This window comes from Trichechus manatus, unplaced genomic scaffold (assembly GCF_000243295.1).
Source record: "Trichechus manatus latirostris isolate Lorelei unplaced genomic scaffold, TriManLat1.0 scaffold00003, whole genome shotgun sequence".
NCBI lineage: Eukaryota > Metazoa > Chordata > Mammalia > Sirenia > Trichechidae > Trichechus > Trichechus manatus.
Genome location: NW_004443939.1, coordinates 25961485 through 25982129, shown reverse-complemented (window position 1 = coordinate 25982129; position 20645 = coordinate 25961485). Strand labels below are relative to the sequence as shown.

General features: G+C 38.8%; 1 protein-coding gene across 1 annotated transcript in view; it reads right to left on the bottom strand.

The window, feature by feature from the left end:
• Positions 1-10118: 10118 nt before the first annotated feature.
• Positions 10119-20645, bottom strand: part of ST6GALNAC5 (ST6 N-acetylgalactosaminide alpha-2,6-sialyltransferase 5) — a 240151-nt gene continuing 229624 nt past the window's right edge. Inside the window, exon 5 of the mRNA XM_004369072.1 lies at positions 10119-10350. Coding sequence (XP_004369129.1) covers positions 10119-10350 — 232 coding nt within the window. The remainder of the gene's footprint in view (positions 10351-20645) is intronic.

Below are 20645 nucleotides of genomic sequence, written 5' to 3'. Positions count from 1 at the left end.
TCCACACAGTCGAATGCCACTGCATTGTCAATAAAACACAGGTAAACATCTTTCTGGTATTCTCTGGTTTCATCCAGGATCCGTCTGACATCAGCAATGATATTCCTCATTCCACATCCTCTTTTGAATCTGGCTTGAATTTCCAGAAGTTCTCTGTTGATGTTCTGCTGCCACCACTTTTGAATTATCTTCAGCATAATTTTATTTGCATATGATATTAATGATAGTGTTGAATAACTTCCTCATTCTGTTGGATCACTTTTCTTTGGAATGGGCACAAATACGGATGTCTTCCATTTGGTTGGCCAGATAGCTGTCTTCCAAATTTCTTGGCATAGATGAGTGAGACCTTCCAGCATTGCATCTGTTTGTTGAAACATTTCAATTGATATTTCATCAATTCCTGGAGCCTTGTTTTTTGCCAATGCCTTCAGTGCAGCTTGGACTTTTTCCTTCAGTTCTTAATCATATGCTACCTCCTGAAATGGCTGAATGTTGGCCAATTCTTTTTGGTCCAGTGACTGTGTATTCCTTCCATCTTCTTTTGATGCTTCCTGTGTCATTCAATTTTTTGCCCATGAAATCCTTCAGTATTGCAACTCTAGGCTTAAATTTTCCAGAATCTTAGCAGGTTTTATTACAACTGGAAAATGATACTCTGATTATAAAATTGCCTGTGAAATATAAATTGCCAAGAATGGTTAAGTCAAAACTAGAAGAAGAGCAAGCTGGAGGATTTCCACTCAAGATATCAACACTTATAAAGTTGTAATAATTACAATAATGCAGTAGTGGTTTGAGTATAAAAAATGGAACAGAATTCAGAGTCAAGAATCAATCCCGAATCTGTATAGTAACCTGACTTACCACCAAAGCACCCCTGTAATTCATTGGATAAAAGACAGTATTTTCAATAAATGCTGCTGCGTCTACTGGATTCCCTAAGGTGGGAAAATGAACTGTGATCTCTACCTTATATTATTCCCCAGAGTCCACTTGAGATGGATCATAAAACCAAATATGGAAGACAAAGCAATAAAACTTATAGAAGAAAGCATAGTAGATTACCTTCATGGACTCAATGCAAAGAGTTCTTAAATAGGACACAGATGATATTATAAATGAAATATCTATAAGTTGGACTTTATTAAAATTAAGAACTTCTAGTCATCAAAACATACCATTAGACAGTGAAAAGGCAAAGCACATACTGGTAGAAAGTATTTGCAATTTATATATCCAATACAGGATTTGATTCAAGACTATATAATGCTTACAAATTGATAAGAAAAAAAAGACCACCCAACAGAAATATAAAAGAGAATATCCAAATGGTCAGTAAGAATATGAAAAGATGCTCAACATCATTATTCATCAGAGAAATGTAAATTTAAAATCACTATAATATCCAGAAGAAGAGTTAAAATTAAAAGGACTGACAATGCCAAGTGTTGGCAAGTACGTGAAGCAACTAGAGCTCTCAGTTGTTAGTGGGAGGTGCACTTGGAAATCTGTTGGGCAGTATCTGCTAAGGCCAGATGAAGGTATATCCTATGACTCAGCAATTCCACTTCTTGCCATATACCAAACAGAAATGAGTGCTATGCCCACCAATAATATAGGTACAAGATGTTCATAACCACCTTATTCATAGTAGGCCTAAACTAAAACAACTCAGAAGATCATTAACATTAGAATTAATAATTTTGGTATATTTATACTATCTTCTACCATATAACAATGAAGAAAGAGCTACTGCTATACAGATCAAAATGGATGGATTTTATAAAACATAATTTTGAATGAAAGAAGCTAGACACAAAATGTATATACTATATGATTCCATTCATATGAAATTTAATAACAGGCAAACAAATCTATGTTGATGGAAGTTAGAACAGTGGTTACCTTTGATGGACAGGCTGCCTGGAAGGGAAATTATAGCGCTGGAAATGTACTATACTTTGATCTTGCTTACATAGGTGTGTTGTTGTTGTCAAGTTAGCTCTGACTCATGGCCCCCCATGCATACAGAGTAGAACTGCACTCCATCGAGTTTTCAAGGCTGTGACTTTTTGGAAGCAGATCACCAGGACTGTTTTCCAAGGTGCCTCTGGGTGGCTTCGAACTGCCAACCTTTCAGCTAGTAGCTGGGCACTTGTTTGTGCCACACAGGGACTCCTTCATGGGTGTATACATATGTAAAATCCCATCACTTCACATTCATAAGATTTATGCATTTAATTGAATGAAAATTACACATCAGAAAAAATGCTAAAAAAATGAACGACAAAAAAATAAGACATTTCTCGGAAAGAAGAATAGAGAGGGGGAATTGCTCTACAAGATATTAATACTTATAAAACTATAGTAATTATGAAAGTGTTGTATTAATACAGGGATAGAGAATTTGATGACAATGGAATGGAATAGAGAGCATAGAAATAAACTCCACATATATGGAAATTTGACTGCAGATCACTGGGAAAGAGTGGATTCTTTGGCAAATGGTGCTAGGACAATTGGTATCTATGTAAAAAACAAAATTGATTCCTACCTCGCATCATAGGAAAAAAAAAATCCCTGACTACTGCATGAAAGATAAAAATGTTTTTAAAAATTTGAGTGAATTTTTTAGAGTAAACATTTTAGAATAAAACTAGGAAAACACTTAATGATCACGAGTAGGGAGGATTTATTAATTAAGATATAAGAAGTTCTCATCTTATAAGAAATGATTAAAAATTGACTACATTAAAATGAAAAGCTTCTGCTCATTAAAAGGCACCCTAGAGAAAAAGAATAGACAAGTTACAAGCTGGAAGAAGAAATTTGTAACACATTTAAGACCAACAAAAAAATAGTATCTTGGATATATTAAGAATTCTTTAAAAGAAAAACAACCCAGTAGAAAAGTGGGCAAAGACTCGAAAAGTCATTTCATAGATAAGGTAAGAGTAATGGAAAATAAACATAGCAAAAAAATCTTAACCTCATATGGGATCTGGGAATTAATAACAAGTTAAGAACACAATGAGATAGGATTTACACCTAACAGATTGGTAAAAATTTACAATCTGAAAATACCAAGTGTTAGCAAGTGTGTAGGTAACTACTGGTAGGAGAATGAAGTGCCCAACCACTCTGCAAAACAATATGACAATATTGTGCACATAGGAAGAAATTTTACTCTATAACCCAGCAATTTTATTTCTGGGTATATATATCCTATAAAAATCTTGCACATATGCACTGGAGTAACATTACAAGAATGTTCATAAAAGTATTGCATATATTAACAAAAATGAGAAAACAACCCAAATATTCACTGAGAGGAGGATGGATAAAAATAAATTATGGGATAGTTATACAATGGCATTATACAACAGTGAAAATAAACTAGAGTAATAGGCAAAGAAAATGGATACATCTTGAAAAAAGCAAGTTGCAGGAGATTATATACAATGATATAACATTTTTACAATGCTCACAAATATGCCAAATTAAACAATATATTATTTACAGATATGTCTATATGTAATAAAGTATTTAAAAAACAAGAGAATAATAAACAGAAAATCCCAGATAGTAGTTATCTCTGGGGGGCACAGAGGGTTTGGATGGGGAGGGAACACTCAGGTAGCTTCAAAGGTAATGGAATATTCTACTTCTTATGTTTGTTTAATAAGTTACATATTTGTCACATATTATTTGGTATGTATCAGATATGACATAATAAATATTCCAATAGAGTTTATGTTACCTATAGGACAGTAGTAGGGAGTACATGGTAATTAAGGACAGAGACTCCAAGACCGACCCTCCAGGTTATAATCCTGCCCCTCTCACTCAGTAGCTGCAGGACCATAAACAAATCACTGAAATGTCCTTTGCCTCAGTTTTCCCACCTGTAAAGGGGAATAATAAGAGAATTTAAGTCATAGAGTCATTGTGAGGATTAAATGCATTGACATATGTAAAGCACTTAGACGAGTGCCTGGTGAGCGGCAAGCCATGTGTTTGCTCTCATTTTCTTCACACTGGTTAACATGACCAGGGGGATGCAGATACACAACCTCTTTTAGCTAAAGTGTGCTTGTTTGCAAAGATAATACGATTAGTGTAAAATGATATATAGAAAGCAAATGACGCTGTGCAAAGCACCCAGGGTCCATAAATGTTCGGTAAATGATACATCATTGTAAAAGTTTGATTCAATCTGCTGGTTTTCTTATATAATTGGTTTTGAAATTGAAGAACAGTCACGTGGCAAAGAACTAAAGATGCCAACACCTGAGATGTTTCACGTAGCAAGCAAAGACAGCCTTTTAAGTGTAGTTAGACATGGCATATTCTCAATTTTTTCTAACATCCCTGTTGGGATTCTGTTTAAATCCTATTACAGTGTCTTTCTTAATGTTTTATAAAATAATATTTTAGGATCATAATAAAATTTTTGAAAATGTAGGATTATCTAATCCATTCAGAGATAATCACTGTTCCTAGTTTAGTATAGTGTCTTCTATCCCTTTTCCTGGGAGCCCTGGTGGTGCAATGGTTAAAGAGGTCGGCTGCTAACCGAAGGGCTGTGGGTTGGAACCCACCAGCTTCTCCACGGGAGAAAGATGTGCAGTCTGCTTCTGTAAAGATTTATGGCCTTGGAAACCCTATAGGATCTCTCTGAGTCAGAATTGACTCAACGGCAGCAGAGATCCCTTGCCCTATGCTTTACAAAATTAAATAAGCATGTGAAAAAGTAGGCAATGAAAGGTGGGAAATCTGAAGTGTCTACATGTTCAAGAAGGTAATGATTATGGTCTCTTGTAAAGTTTCCATTGGCAGCCAACTCACCTTTACTGACTTAATGCAGTCTTGCCCTCTCTTATAACCTGGAGGTAACAGACACCAGGTGTGAGCAAGGACTTCTAGGTGGTGACGCAGGAGCCTAGGAGAGTCTGCCTAACGACACCTTTCCCAAAGGTTGTGCTTTCCCCTCACATTCTGGTAGAGATGAAAACATTTTGGATCTGCCTTATGGAAACACAAGTTTTTGTTTTTGTTTCTTTTTTAAGATAAATGTATGCTTCATTTTTATAGAGCCCCAGCAACCGCAAGTTTTATCCCCAGCAGCTTTAGGAAGCAGTCAAATTTAAGGCAGGAGATAACTGGTCTCATTCTACCCTCCGCTTTTCATTCGAGCCACAGAAAGTCCAAGCCAGAGCTGCCTTTCTGTGGATGGTATAACATTTGTCAATATTAAATTTAATTTGTGCCAAGAGCAGCTCGCTAACAGTGAGAACACAAAGCTTGCTGAACTTTATTTCACCTGTGTGCTCAGTACACCCAGCATTAGCAAACCTAATGAATTCAGCGACATTATCCTACCCACATCTAGGTCAGCTCTGTTGATTAAAAATGTTGTGGGTTTAAGGACTGACCCTATGAAAGCTCACTTAATTCTTTCCTTGGTCCTCTACTTTATAATTTAACTATTTCATCACCGATTCTGTCTTCTGTACTTTTAAATGAAAAAATGTATTTTTACCCAATTGCAATCCAAAATGTCAATATTAAGAGATCAACAACAGACATTTATTGAGCGCCTACTGTATGCAAGGCACTATACTAGGCTATGAAGCTCCCTCAAGGAGCTTACAATGTAATTAGATTAACAGGGCATATACATACAAAGACAAAAAGACAATCCAAGGTAGCATGTAATATTAGGGCACTGAGTAGAAACAAACAGGACTTCAGCCATTTTTGCATTTCTATAGTGGCTCAATATCCTGAACATATGGGAGAGAGCTAGAGGGGTGGGCTACTCCTGTTCATTTTTAAGCCTTGTAGGCACTCTCTCACTTCTTCCCATTCCAAGCTGTCTCTGGCATGTGCTAGAGCCTACGCAATTGCTCATTCCCTGCCCCCTCCCACCCCAACACCTTATTATTATAGTTCTTTTTGAAGTGGCCTTCTGATAGGGTGATCAGCTGTCCTGGTTTTTTGGCACTGTACTGGTTTTAGCACTAAAAGTCATTTGTCTTGGAAATCCACTCTCCCCCAAATACCAAAACCCGTTGCCATCCAGTCAGTTCAGACTTATGATGACCCCACGTGTTACAGAGTAGAATTGCTCCACAGGGTTTTCTTGGCTACAGTCTTAATGGAAGCAGATTGCCAGGTTTTTCTTTTGCAGCACTGTTGGGTGGGTCCCAACTGCCGACCTTTAAGTTAGTATTTGAACACTATTTCTGCCACCTGGGACCTCTCCCTCCCCCCAGTCCCAGGCAAACCAGAATGGTACACTTGAAGTACCTTGCTCTGTAGCCAGTCATATTCCTCCCATCTACCATGGTTTTTGCTCGGGTAGGACCTACCCAAATCTGTTCCTTAGATAGTTCTCTAGTTTAAAAACCTACAAGGAAGACCTTAACAGCCCCTAAACACTGCTGGTTTAAGAGCATACAACAGACAAAAGAAGACAATCAGGGGAGAATGATGGCAGAGAGTCTGAATGAGGTTCAAGAGAGAAGCAGTCAAGATGGAATAAATAACTGGGTCAGGTATGAAATACATGTGTTTTAACTTCTGCAGAGAAAGAAAACGAACACAGAGCCTTCTCTTAGAGGAGGTCTATTTAACGACTTGGATTATTACCTGGCGTAATCTAGAGTATATATTTGAAGGGTCACTCCTACACAAGGGCAGATATTTGGGCAGGTATTAAATGGGTATATATAAGTTTAAATAGCGCTGTCTGAATCCTAACAGTTTTAACTTTTTCCTTATACTTTTACTTAGCCTTTACTTAGCTTCTAAATCAATAATTTTTTGAGGGGAGTTATTTCAAAATGAGGTTTTTCCTTACATTCTAATGTAATTGAAATAAGTCAGTAATGGAGAGAACTTCAGGAAACAAAGGGAATCTGTCTTGAGAGGTGTTGTTTTGAATATAGTACACAAATCTGGTTGTAACCTAAGGATTCCAAGAGACAGCACAAATTTCTCTTTTAGGCATAGCGATTTGTGTTTTGCTTTCGTTTATTTATTTATTTTAAAGAAAAAGGCTAACTCTGAAATCTGAGGACATTGGAAGTTCCCAAATCGCTTGGCTTTATGTCAAGCCCTTAGGAGTACATCCAGGGTAGTGAAGCACAGGGACTTAGCTGCCAACACCCATTAACCTTAATGGAAATCACACAGCAAAGTCCCCACGGAGCACACTGAATATTTACCTCCTAATGTTCTTTTAATGTACGTTTTCTTGGGTGAATATTTACTGCAGAATATTAAATGTGAGATCCCTCTTTTTATGGGCCATTTGAAGTGATTGATTTTGTTTGTGCATTCCTGTATCTTTCCCCTTAATGGCTGTCTATCGTAATGGTCTCTGCCAAATGTTCTCACGTTGAAACAACAGAAGCCATGGATCGGCCAGCTGCGGCATTGGATTACTGTGGTCTTAAAAGCTAGGAGAAAGCTGATGACACAGCTGGGGAGAGAAGAAAAAAGTATGAAACATAATGAGTATGACTTAGGTTTCAAACACAATATGGACATTGAAGTCACTGAGGTCTGTAAACATGGTTTTGTAGTCATCTTTTATATCGGAGTTTGCATTTAATGGTATTGAGTGGTGTTAAGACTGACAGTCATGAAATGATAGCAGCAAGACAAGAATTCAACTGCCCACAACCAGATCCATCAGCACAATCTATCAGAATTTTAGGCATTAAAAAAATTGCTGTAACCACTGCCTAAGTGATAATTTCTTGCACTTACTTCACTGTGTTTTTTTGTTTTTTAATATGAACTTAACCTATCCTAGCTACGCGTAGATTTAAAACATTTCCCGGTGAAGCCAGGAATTTCAGAATTTGGTTACCTTTAACTCTTTTGAGTATTTGTGAAGGAGGAGTCACAAAAAAGATGACTCTATTAGGATGGTCTTCTTTTTTTTCTTTAAGCTAAAACTTGAAGATACACAGACATTTGAGCTATTAGTAAACTAGGTAATATAGTTACATCCTTAGATGTCCCAACTATGCCTTTGCAAATTTTACAAATATAAACATTGTCAAAGGACCATTTACATCTGAGCAACATAATCTCTTCTGGTGATGGTAAAGTTGGCCTATAAGTCAGTTGGATAAAATTCACATCATTTTTCATAAGTTCCTAAAGCATTATATGCTAACCAAGAGATTGTGTTGGAATAAGTCTATGGTCCCTTTAAAAACTATGAGAGCATCTAAAGACCACATTCCACTACGTTTTGGACAGACATTTCAATTCTACTGGCTTTGTACAGCTCAAGCCACACCACAGTAACATCAGGTTTGTTTTTACTTTGTGAATGTCTGAACTTTGTTTGCATCTCAACAATAAGACTCCTTATAATCAATGGTACTTCCCTCTCAACCTCCCACCCCCCGCCCCGTAGTTAGGGCAAGGGAATGGAATCTTAGTACTAATTAAGGAAAGGGAAAGGAAGTGGTAATATGAGAAATTTTTAATCATAAGCCAGATCGTGTTCTGTTAAACAGTATAGGTCTACATACATATATTTGCTGGTCCCTTCAAATCTAGCATTAGAGAAACTAATACCTTCTAGGCCACATGTAAAGAAAACACTGGTATACTTTTTCAAGAACCAATTTTGAATAGTACTTGTTTAAATGAAAATCTTTAATACTAATTGATCTTGGCTCTGAATACAAGAAGTCCTTCATACTCATCTAGACTAGGGAATGGCAGTGAATACAATCTAAGATTTGCAGTGAGTTTGAATAGTTCATAGGACAAGTGAATTGTGTGTTAGAAAACCTCCTTGAATTCTCTTCTCCTTATGGAGCTGCAGTTCCTCATTCTTGTCACTAGGGAACAACATGGAAGTAGGTCTTGTCCTTTCTTTCTTTTTTGTTTTGGTGGTGGTTGGCGGGGAGGGGGTGGTGCAAGAAGCACCGGGGAAGCAGGTGGTAGATTTTAGCCAATAGGGACCAGGTTTCTAACCGCAAGAGGGGGATAGGTAGTAGGGAAATATAAAAGGCTCCTCAAAATAATGGCCTGCTAATGTTGGAATCCATCATTCCAAGTGCAAAGTCCTCAAGAGGTCAATAAGAGGCTCATAGAATTTTAGATTTGGACTAAACTTAAGAGGTCACTGACCTCATTCTGTGCTAGGAAATTAGGGTTTAAGAAAGTAAAGTGACTTACATCAATTATCACTAAAGAAAACTATCTTTAAGTTTCTCTTATTAGCATTTTTTTTAATAACACAGTTTCTGGTTTTAAATTTTGTCATTTTGGAAGCACTTCTGCACATCAAAAAATGTCATAGCTATTCTTGCTTTAAAGGAGCAAATCTAGAAGTCAAGGGGTTCAAAAAATGCAACACAACATTTCCAAACCAAATACCAATTACATGCTAACAATGAGCATTGTGAACATAGTAACTCATCAACTCAGTTGCAGGCTTTCCCAATCATCATTCAGGATTAAAGGAGTAAGAAGCATAAATTACCAAATAATCATAATCCACAAAAATACTGGCCTACAGTGCACTAAAAAACTCAATAAATATTGGACATTTGCTTTATGAAAGTCAGTGGAGATGTGCTCTTCAGAAATCATGTCCATACTTTTAAGTGGCTTTTTACAAATCACACATACAGACTCCAACAGATGACAAAGATTATAGATCAGAATAGGATACAACTTGATAGAAAAATGTCTTTTGATGTGGGATTTCTATAAAGGAATGCAACTTATATTGTTGAGTTGCTCATGTTGCAGTTTTGAAGGCAATACTTAAAGTGATCCAAAATGTTTTTAGCCTTGGCAGCATCAGTAAAATTACTGTTAAGCTCCTACGGTAACCCCTTTGAAAGGGACAAAATTCATTAGGATGTGTTCATTCTGGAAAATTTCCTTAAAAACCAACTGCACTGCTCTGTAGTGACACCTGGTAGGCATCTGTCCACGGTACTTCCTGAGGAGGGAAGCTATTTCCTGCTACAAATTCTGTTCCCCTTTCCTGCCTGGTGACTTCAGGAAGTTCAGCGCCCTGGTGTCTGATATAGTGGGTACTTGGGATTATTGTCTGGCTGGTTCATTCCTCAGAACACAGGTTTAGTCTCAGGATGATTTATAGCAAGTGATTCTGGTTTCCAGTCAGGTTGAAAAAAGTGAATATTGAATGTCCGTGCCCAGTTCTTGAACACTCGCTTCTCTGTGATGAAGCGGTGATGACTGCCCTTCCTTCCACGCTCATGTGAAAGGTACATCGTACATTCATCAGGTCCAAAAGGTTCGTAATAATGATAAGGTACTGAAGGGTGATTGGGATCCCTGTGGGCAGAAAAGGAGATAAGTGATTAAAGAAAACAAAACAAAACAAAAATCCCTCGGACTGGTTAAGGCAAGATGTTATCTTTAAAAAACTGATCAGCACAAATCCTATTTTCTAGTTAAATGAATTTCAGCAAATGATTTTTCTAATGTTTAAACAATAAGCAAGTGGAGAGGTTTTGAGTTGCCTAAATAAATGCAGTGACCATCATTATCAAATAAAAAGATTACAAGTTTGCTGTAGGGTAGTTAGTTTCCCCAGATTTGAAACTACATTTCATGAAGACCCAACTTAGTTCTTGTTTCCAAACTTACCGGAAGCAGCTACAGAGTTATTTACGAAACTTAAAACAGATCATTTATGCCCCATCCCACAACCCCCCCAACCCCCACCACACACACAAAAAGTCACTGCCGTTGAGTCGGTTCTGACTCATAGTGACCCTATAGGACAGAATAGAACTGCTCCATAGAGTTTCCAAGGCTGTAAATCTTTATGGAAGCAGACTACCACATCTTTCTCCCAAGGATTGGCTGATGGGTTTGAACCGCCAACCTCTTGGTTAGCAGCCAAGTGCTTTAACAACTGCACCACCAGGGCTCTTCACAACCCCCCAAGCCATCTAGAGAATTCCTGATATACTAAAAGCATGTTCTAAAGGGCATCACACGATCAGCGCCTCTCCAGAATCTTGTAACCCAACTGGCCGTGTCCACTATGCTACAGACACACTGGCTTTTCTGGTCATCCACTCTCCCAAGCTCTTTCCTACCACAAGGCATTTGCAGCTGAGAGCAGTCACCTGCCTGGAACATTCTTCCTCCATTATATCCTCATGGCTCACTCCTCTCACCATTTGGATATCAACTGTCACTGCCTCTGACAGGCCTCACCTGATGCCTACCCTCTTTACTGCATCTTACTCTGATTTATTTTCTTTACATTGTCAATCACTCTGAAATTGCTCCTGTTGTTTGTTTATTGATTGTCTGTTCATGAGGCTGGGGCTTTGTCTTGTTCCTAGAACAGTGCCTGGTAGTTGCTCAATAATTAAATTTTGAATTTCTGTTATTGAGAGAAATTTATATGGAGTTAGCAAGTTAGTAGCAAGCCTCTTAAACAATTTCTCCTTTAAGTATGGAAAGTGGATGATCCTACTTTGACCCCACAGTAGAAAAAAGAAGACTTCAAACAGATGCCACAATTTTCCTCTACTTGCTCTAGATAGATTATGTACTAGTGTAAAAATCTTGTCTCTAAATAAATTCTAAATCCTCAGTCCCTATTGTGTAGCCTGGCAGTCCCCGAGTATCTCTAACTCTATATCCCCATCTCATCCACAAACCAAAAACACTAGCTCATTTCTTCAAGGTGGTGTGCATAAGATTAACATGTGAAGGTATGTGGGGGCTTTTATAGGATTACTAAAAGGTTTAACCTCAAAGGGCCCTGGTTTCAGAGACTGGTCTCCATTCTAGGCCAATCCACCCGCCTCTCTGTCTTTTTTATTTTTTTATTTTATTGTACTTCAGGTGAAGGCTTACAGAACAAATAGTTTCTCATGAAACAGTAGTACACATGTTCTTTTATGACATTGGTTAACAACCTCACAACATATTAACCCTCTAAATTCTCAACCTTTTTTTTTTTTGGTGAAAATACACATAGCCAAAGATACACCGTTTCAAAAATTTCTACATACACAGTTCAGTGACATTGACTACGCTCTTCCAATTGTGCTGTTATTCTCACTTAAGATGAAGGCTTACAGAACAAAATAGTTTCTCATTTAACAGTTACTACAAATGTTGCCCTATGACAATGGTTAACAATCTCACAACACATCAACAATATCCTTACTAAATCTTGTGTTCCCTATCACCAGCTTCCTTGTCCCCTCCTGCCTTCTGGCCCTTGTCACTGGACTCCTGTACCTCGTTAGTCTCATTTGGTTTTACAGGGCTGTCCACTCCCAGGCTGAACAGTGAACCTCGGAGGTAACTTTACCACTGAGCTAAAAGGGTGTCTGGGGGCCATACTCTCAAGGTTTCTCCAGTCTCCTTTAGGCCAGTAAATCTGGTCTTTTTTTTGTGAGTTAGAATTATGCTCTACATCCTTCTCCAGCTCTGTCCAGAACCTTCTGTTGTGATCCTGGTCAGAGCAGTCAGTGGTGGTAGGTAGCCGGGCACCATCTAGCTGCACTGGACTCAGTCCGGTGGAGGCCTTGGTAGCTGTGGACAATTAGTCCTTTGGACTGATCTTTTCCTTGTATCCTGTTCTCTTCATTCTCCCTTGCTCCCGAAGGGATGAGACCAGTGGAGTATCTTAGATGGCCGCTCACAGCCGCCTCTCTGTCTTTTGGAGTCTGGATGATAAGATTAGTCAAGACTGCCCAGTAGTCAAACCTCCCTGCCTTGAGCTACTCTCATCAACCGGCCTTGTTGTTAAGACTGAAAAGAGAAATGACCCAGGCTGCCCAGCTTCCTGTTAACCACAGTTCAGTGCCTGAATGACTAGGGGCCTCCCGCTCTGGTCACTTGGCTCTACTCTAATTACAGTAACTTGGTTTCTCAAGGATGCTCATCCTGTTAGACACCTATTCGTTTTCTTCAGAGGAGATCAATACATAAATGGCTTTTAGAGTAGCAACTTTCCTGAGGGCAGAGATCAAAGTCTTCTATCAAGAGGGGTGTCGGGTTTGTGGCTCTGACAACGGTACACCTTTGAGCTGCCTCTCCTTTTAGGTTAGAGTTCTTCCAGGAAGAGAGATTTATTTTTGTCATGCATCATTCCTCAACCTGACTTGGATGTGGTGCTGAATTAACACTTTGCATCACTAATATGCCTGTTTGGGTAGTATCTCATTTTCTATAGTGGAACATTGGATTCTGTTATGTCCTGTCTATTTATGATCGATTTCACTTATTTACTTATGCTAGATGTTAGAACTCCCTTAAAATTATAGTAGAAGGAATTTTCAATATAGAAAATGAATGCCAGGAAAAAATTCAGGTAGGAATTGACCACTATGAAGAAAAAGAAATTAAAACTTGTAAGACAAACCTTCCCAGATTCATGCAACATAATTTTGGGAACCATGCCAAATTAATGCTGCCGTGGGATACCCAGGGTTAAGCTTTTATTCCATCATGAATCAGGTTTTAATTCTAATTCATCCTAGTTTGGGACACATTATTGGCATCAATTTGACAGAGAGAAACAATTAGGTTACTAAAAATATCATGAAATTGATTTGGCACCTAGGAATAGAGGGTAATTGGAAACCACCTAAAGGATGCTATAGGATCAATTTCCTTCTTCGGGAAGATCATGCCTTTGAAGGAAAACTTATCTGGCTCCATACTGATCACCTAAAGGGAGAGTTAAATTGACATATTTTGTTATTATGATTTCAAAGGTGTCAAAGTAAGTCATTCTTGTAAATGAGGGTTGTTTATACACTTTAAACATCTGTTCAGCCAGCAGAAAGTGCTACATGGGTCCTGGGAAGGCAGGGCCATTCGGCTCTCACCACGGTGAGCTAGCCATCAGCAGAATCCACCACTCCACTCAGAAATCCCTTCTAGTTTAAGGTCATAATTCCTTAGAACTTTTCTCAACCCCAGCTCTCTAAAGGAGGTCACATCTTTCCTTCCTCCAGCTGACCCCAGTAAAGATAACAGTAAACATCAGCAGAATTTCCACTGCAAGCGATTGTAAAAGGGAGAACTCTGGTATGCCGGCTCCTGTTTTGGGCCAGGTGAGGCTGCGGGAATGGAGGTGTGGGTGGGAGATGATAATCACAGAACCAGTTCTCCCAGTGGGCTGCAGCCTGCCATCAGCACCCCCAAGGCCAGTAAAGGCACACATCTTACAGAATGATAAGAAGAAGGATTTTTTTTTTTTTTTTTAAAGAGAAAACAGGTAGGGAGAGTGAAAGAACTAACATTTAGCGCATATGGGAGCTTTGAAAAAATACCATTGCCTAGTCTCCATCCCCCGAGATTCTGGTTTAATTGATTTGGAGAGGGTTCAGGCACGGGTATTTTTAAAATGCCTTAGGTTTGAGCATCAAAATAAATAATGGCAGTACTGAATTGCAAACCCATAAATAAAATAAATATCCATGAGTCCATGGTGATTTTAATAACTAACTAAATAAATAAATAAGTGGGAAAGAAAGGACAGCATTTCCTTACAGAAGAATTCCAGTTATAATAAATGTAGGAAGAATGAGGGGAATAGAAAATCACCATTGGAACAATGCAGTAGTTTTTGCAGACAAGTTATCATCCATGATGAATGCAATGTTAATGGGGAAGAAGATAAGGAGAAACAGATTATTTGCATAATCTTAAGTATCTTATGACATTAAGATATTTATTAATGTCAAAGGGAAAAATAGTAACCTTACAATGAGGAAATCCAGCAGACACCACCTTAACCAAGTGAAAAGTTAACATTGCTAGTAATAAGACATATTGACATCATATGTCCTCTGCTGTAGCCCCGCTGGCACACTGGTTAAGAGCTTGGTTGCTAACCATAAAGGTTGGGAGTTCGAATCCACCAGCCGCTCCTTGGAAACCCTGTGGGACAGTTCTACTTTGTCTCATAGCGTCACTATGAGTCAGAATTGACTTGACAGCAATGGGTTTGGGCCCTCTGCTAGATGCACTGAGAAGCGAATATCACTTCTGTGGTATCCTTCTATACAATACATAACCTTCAGTCTAATAACATGAAAACATCAGATAAATCCAAAGTGAGCATTTCTACAAAATCGCTAACTATAAGGAGACAAGACAACTAAATGCATTGTGAAATGCTGGGTCAGGTCTTGGAGCAGATAAAGGACATTAATATAGTCTGTAGTTTATTAAAAGTATTGTACTGATGTTAATTTTTTAGTTCTGATTACTATACCATGGTTAAGCAACATGTTAGCATTAGGGGGAGCTGGATGTAGAGTACCATATTTTTAAGCACATGACGTGTGCCTTCTGTGTTTGTTTACCAACCACTCCCTCTCCCCACGAGGCATTTTCATAAGCACCGCTATGGCAATTTTTTTTACAAGTTGCTATAAAAAACATTAGCAGAATGTGCTTATGAAAATACTTCAAGCAGGGAGGGAGCAGTTGGCAAACAAATGCAGAGGGCTGGTGTTACTTCCATAAAAATATGGTATACAGGACACTCTGGACTAGTTTTGTGATTTTTCTGTAAGTCTAAAACTATTTTAAAAAACAATGATTTTTTAAATTCATTTTTAAAGAAGCTCCTTAGGAGATTCTAATATGCAGTTAGGCTCAGGTTTGAGACCACTAACTTAGTAAGTACCTGTTAAGCTAGGTGTTTAATTTACGTTAACTCCTTTACACGTCCATCAGCCCTTTAAGGTAAGTATCGCAGGTCCACGTTGGTAGGTGAGCATCTGGCACCTTGGTAGGAAGTCCAGTGCCTGGCTTTAAGCATCCAGCCTCACTCACCCATCTGCTAGACTCTACCCTTTCGGCCCAGAATGCAGTACAAAGTACTCCATCCATACAAACTTATTTAATCCTCATAACATTCCTACAAGAGAGGTACTAATATTACCCCTATTTTGCAGATGAGAAAACTCAAGCACAGGGAATTGAAGACATTTTGGTCCAAGATTTGGACCAAGGCTGGTTAACCCCAAAGGCTGTACTCTTAAAAGTGAGGCTCCTGATCCACCAGATGGGGTCTCTCTACTTATGGTGCTCAGGTTCCCTCTGTGACCAGTAACACATGTGTGGGAGCGACTTTGTCCTGCTATATTCTCCCAAGTCCCTTGCTATTGGGGTGCTCAGTGCATGGTGCTCACTCAATGCGACTGGTTAGGGTGACAGGAGAGGCCTCATGTCCGCTAATATTCATGGCAACAAGGGTTTGTAATGTTTCATTTTTGAGTCTTCTAAAGCTCCCAACTCATGGCAACCTCATGCACAATAGAAGAAAATGTTACCCAGTCCTGTGCCATCCCCATGATCCGTTGCGGATTGGATGATTGTGACCCCATAGCGTTTTCATTAACCAATTTTTTTTAATATTTAATTTTTTTTATTGTGATTTAGGTGAAAGTTTATAAAGCAAATTAATTTCTCATTAAACAGTTAATACACAAATTATTTTGTAACATTGGTTGCCAACCCCATGATGTGTCAACACTTTCCCCTTCTTCACCTCAGCTTCCCTGTTTCCATTAGTCCAGTTTTCCTGTCCCTTCCCACCTTCTTATCTTTGTTTTTGGGCTGGTGTGCCCATTAGTCTCGTATCCATGATTGAGGTACAAAGCATGACCCTCACATGTGTTCTTGTTGGCCCGATACCCACTGCTGTCAAGTCGATTCTGACTCATAGTGACCATATAGTACAGAGTAGAACTGTCCCATAGAGTTTCCAAGGAGTGACTGGTGGATTCGAACTGCCAACATTTTTTGGTTAGCAGCCGAGCTCTTAACCACTGCGTAATCCTTGGCTGAAGGGTGACCCTCAGGAGTGACTTCAGTACTGAGTTAAAAGGGTGTCCAGGGGCCATCACTGACTGATTTTTGGAAGTAAATCTCCAAGCCTATCTTCCTAGTCCATCTTTGTCTGGAAGCTCCACTGAAACCTGTTGAGCATCATAGCAAAACTCAAGCATTCACTCAAGGATGGGTGGTGGCTGCACCTGAAGTGCACTGACTGCGAACTGAACCCAGGTCTCCCTTATGGAAGGCAAGAATTCTACCTTCCTACAGTAGCCTTTCCTAAACTACTTGCCCAGGTCTCTGAGACTCACTGATTCCCTTACTCTGCTGCTTCAGTGTCTTGCTCTTGGAGCTTCCTTAGAAGCAAAGCTGCTATACACATTGGAAATCTGTGGAATAACACTCGTATGTCTGAAAGTGCCTACCCTTCATGGGGCAAAGAGCCAAAAGGAATCACTTAAAACCCTCTCCTGCCACTGAATCAGGACACTTCAGGTGGTGCCATAATGTCCAATAATGGATCAATAGGTATTCCATGGTACCCACGGGGGAGAAGGTAGGGAATAAAAATAGTGACTTATCAGTGACTGTTAAAAGTTGGCCAAATTATGGCAAAGTTGGAAGAAACAAGAAACATCTAGGAAGAAATACAACAATGTATTTTAAGTCTCCTTCATAAGATGTAAACCCCACAGGTGGCATTACCACTCCATACCAGTCCTCTGTAAGCCTCTGCTTCTACACGGTGGACTGTCGCCAAGTAGGAACTTTCCCTGTTATGCTGGAAGCTTTATTAATGTTCACTAGCTAATAATTCTAGCAGAATCAACTCTCTGATATTCATGATACCTTTGAGATGTCCTTCACATTATGGATGAGATATTAATTTAGTTCCATGACAGTGATCACTCTGAATCATTACTCCACTAATTAATACTCAAGAAATGATGGGTAACAGAGTTGTAAACTTGGTTATGTGCTAAGTATGACTGGAAATAAGATTTTTAGGTAGAATTTAAATGCTTAGCCCCTTATCATCACAAATAATTTACAATGGAAAATGATATTAAGAATACTCACAGTAATGTAGTTTGGAAAGCAATGATAACAGAGCTTCTCACTGCAATTTATAGTCCATCAGAGAGAATAGATTTGGCTTCCTATATGGATATGGCATGATTTAAAGGTCTACTGTCCAGATTAATACATTTTGATGCTGTCTCTGGTGTGATATGGCATTAATTTTCTCCAGCTTTCTGAACACTGATGAGGCTTGGAGTCTGATTATGGAAGCAGAGTAGGGGACTGATGTCCAAGCTTCTCTTTGAGGACCCAAGGCAGGCTGATTATGAGATGTCGGTCCTCCTCCAGGGTGGTCACTGTTCACTTCTGGGGCCTCTCAAAATTTGAATTTGCACTTTTCTAATTATGTATTTCATTATTTGGCATTTTTGGTTTCAAGGTAAGTTCAGAATCAGTATCTTAAAAGTTCCCCAAGGAAAGGAAGATTTTTAAATTTATTCATTGAACCAATACATACTTGTTATAGATTGAATTGTGTCTTCCAAAAAGATATGTTGATATCTGTGAATGTGACCTTGTCTGGAAATAGGGTCTTTGAAGATGTAAGTAGTTAATATGAGGTCATATGACAATAGGGTGGGTCCTAATCCCGTCAGACTGATATCGTTATAAAAGAGGAGGAGAAACACAGAAAGACACACAGAGGAAAGATGCATCTATCAGCCAAGGAATGCCAAGAAACACTTGGAGTTAGCAGAAGCTGGAAGAGACAAGCGGATACAGACAGGATGGTTCTGCCAGCACCCTGAATTCAGACTCCTAGCCTCTAGAACTGTGAGACAATACATTTCTATTTTTATAAAACACCAAATTTGTGGTATCTTGTTACAACAGACTTAGGAAACTAATAGAGTTCTGAATACATACTATGTGCCAGACACATTGACAAGTGCTAATGATACAAATGAAGATTGGAGTGTGGCCCCTCCTCTTAAGAAGCCTACAGGTGAATGAAGGGGATCAACAAATCAATCAGAGTGATGGATCAGGGATGGAGGTGGCAGAAGGTCTAGCAGGGGCACAGATGGAGTCTGAAATAGACAGGAGGTCAGGAAAAGCTTCAAGGAAGAGAGGCTGCTTCATCTGAAACAGTTGAGTGAAGAGTTAAGAACTTTGGCTCTCGAGAGCCCTGGATTCAAATCCTACCTCTGCTGCTTACCTGCTTTATGACCATGGCAGCCTGTTTCATGCCTTTGAGCCTTGTGTGTGAAATGGTGATGATAATAGCATTTGCCTCATGAGATTATTATAAACATTCAGTGAAATACTACATGTATTTATGATTAACATAAAACAACAAGTATTGTGTGATTCCACTTATATTAAAAAAATCCAGAATAAGTAAATTCATAAGGACAGAAAGTAGATACCAAGGACAGGGGTTAGGGGGGAATGGAGAGTTATTGCTGAATGGGTCCAGAGTTTCTATCTGGGATGCTGAAAAAGTTTCGGAAACAAATAGTGGTGATGGCTGCATAACACTGTGAATGTAATTAAATGCCACTAACTGTATATTTAAAGAAATGGTTAAAATGGCAAATTTTATGTTATATATATTTTGCCACAATAAAATTTAAAAAATATTTATATAATTAAATTTAGCATTAAAAATGGAAATAGCTATATTGAGCCCTATGGGAAAACATGCTCATTTCTAACAAGATTGCCTACTTTATTGAATAGCAAATTTTCACTGCCCTTTAGCCACTAGAATTAGCATCTGGGATATTTAAGAAGTAGCAGCACGTGGGCAATTTCATAAATTTTCAACCTGAGATGAAGTAAAAATAGGTGAGTCTCATCCTTTATGCTGGCATCAAAGTGTTCAGTGCTGATCCAACTGATGTGGTTCTTTCTGGAAGAAGGGAAAACCAATCTGAGGAGGTGAAGTCTTGTCTAAGGGCAGATTATTTAAAGCCCTGTTGGAAGAGAATTATCTGCTTTGTTTTACTCAGTTTCTCCTGTATTTTACAACTGATTTGTTTCCAGTTTCTGTTTCATTATTCCTCAATAAACCTCATGGAAATTAAAAAAAAAAAAAAGTATAAGAGACTAAAATGGTATGTAGAAGACAGATCCTGAAGGGCTTGTGTGCTAAGCTAGGGAGTGTGAATTTGGTTCTAAAAGTTTTGGGGAGCCACTGAAAGATATTAAGTGACAGGATCAGATTTGTTGTTTTATTTAGTAGCACAGTGATGTTTGGAGAGGAAAGAGAAAGACCAGAGTTGGAGACAGAAGTCAGGAGAATATCACGGCAGCAAATGAGGAAAAGGTTGCATATGTCAAATGACTTTTAGTCAGTATTTGATTTTGCAGTATATGCTATGCCTCTCATCTACCACCAGGGCCAATTATACGTACACTGCTTCAACGGCTTCCATTCATGGGTTGAAATAAGAATGTCGGGCTATAGTTCTTCCCACAGAGCCTGTGGGAGGTGACTAGAAATTTTCTTGCCACTGAATGACTCCTAAAATTAACCCAAGCCTTTTGAGTGAAACGAGAAGGCTAGCCCTCCAAAAGAGCTGAATAGGAAAACGACAGCTCCTGGGATGTAGAGGCAAATGTCCTACCCACACATATCTCAAAAATCAGGCACCCAAAGGTTCCTTAGTTGTTCGCTCTCCCAAGATATAATTCAACCCCTACTTCCTCTGCCATCCTCTCCCCACCTTCACACCATACATACGGCAACTACTACTATCTTTGGGTTA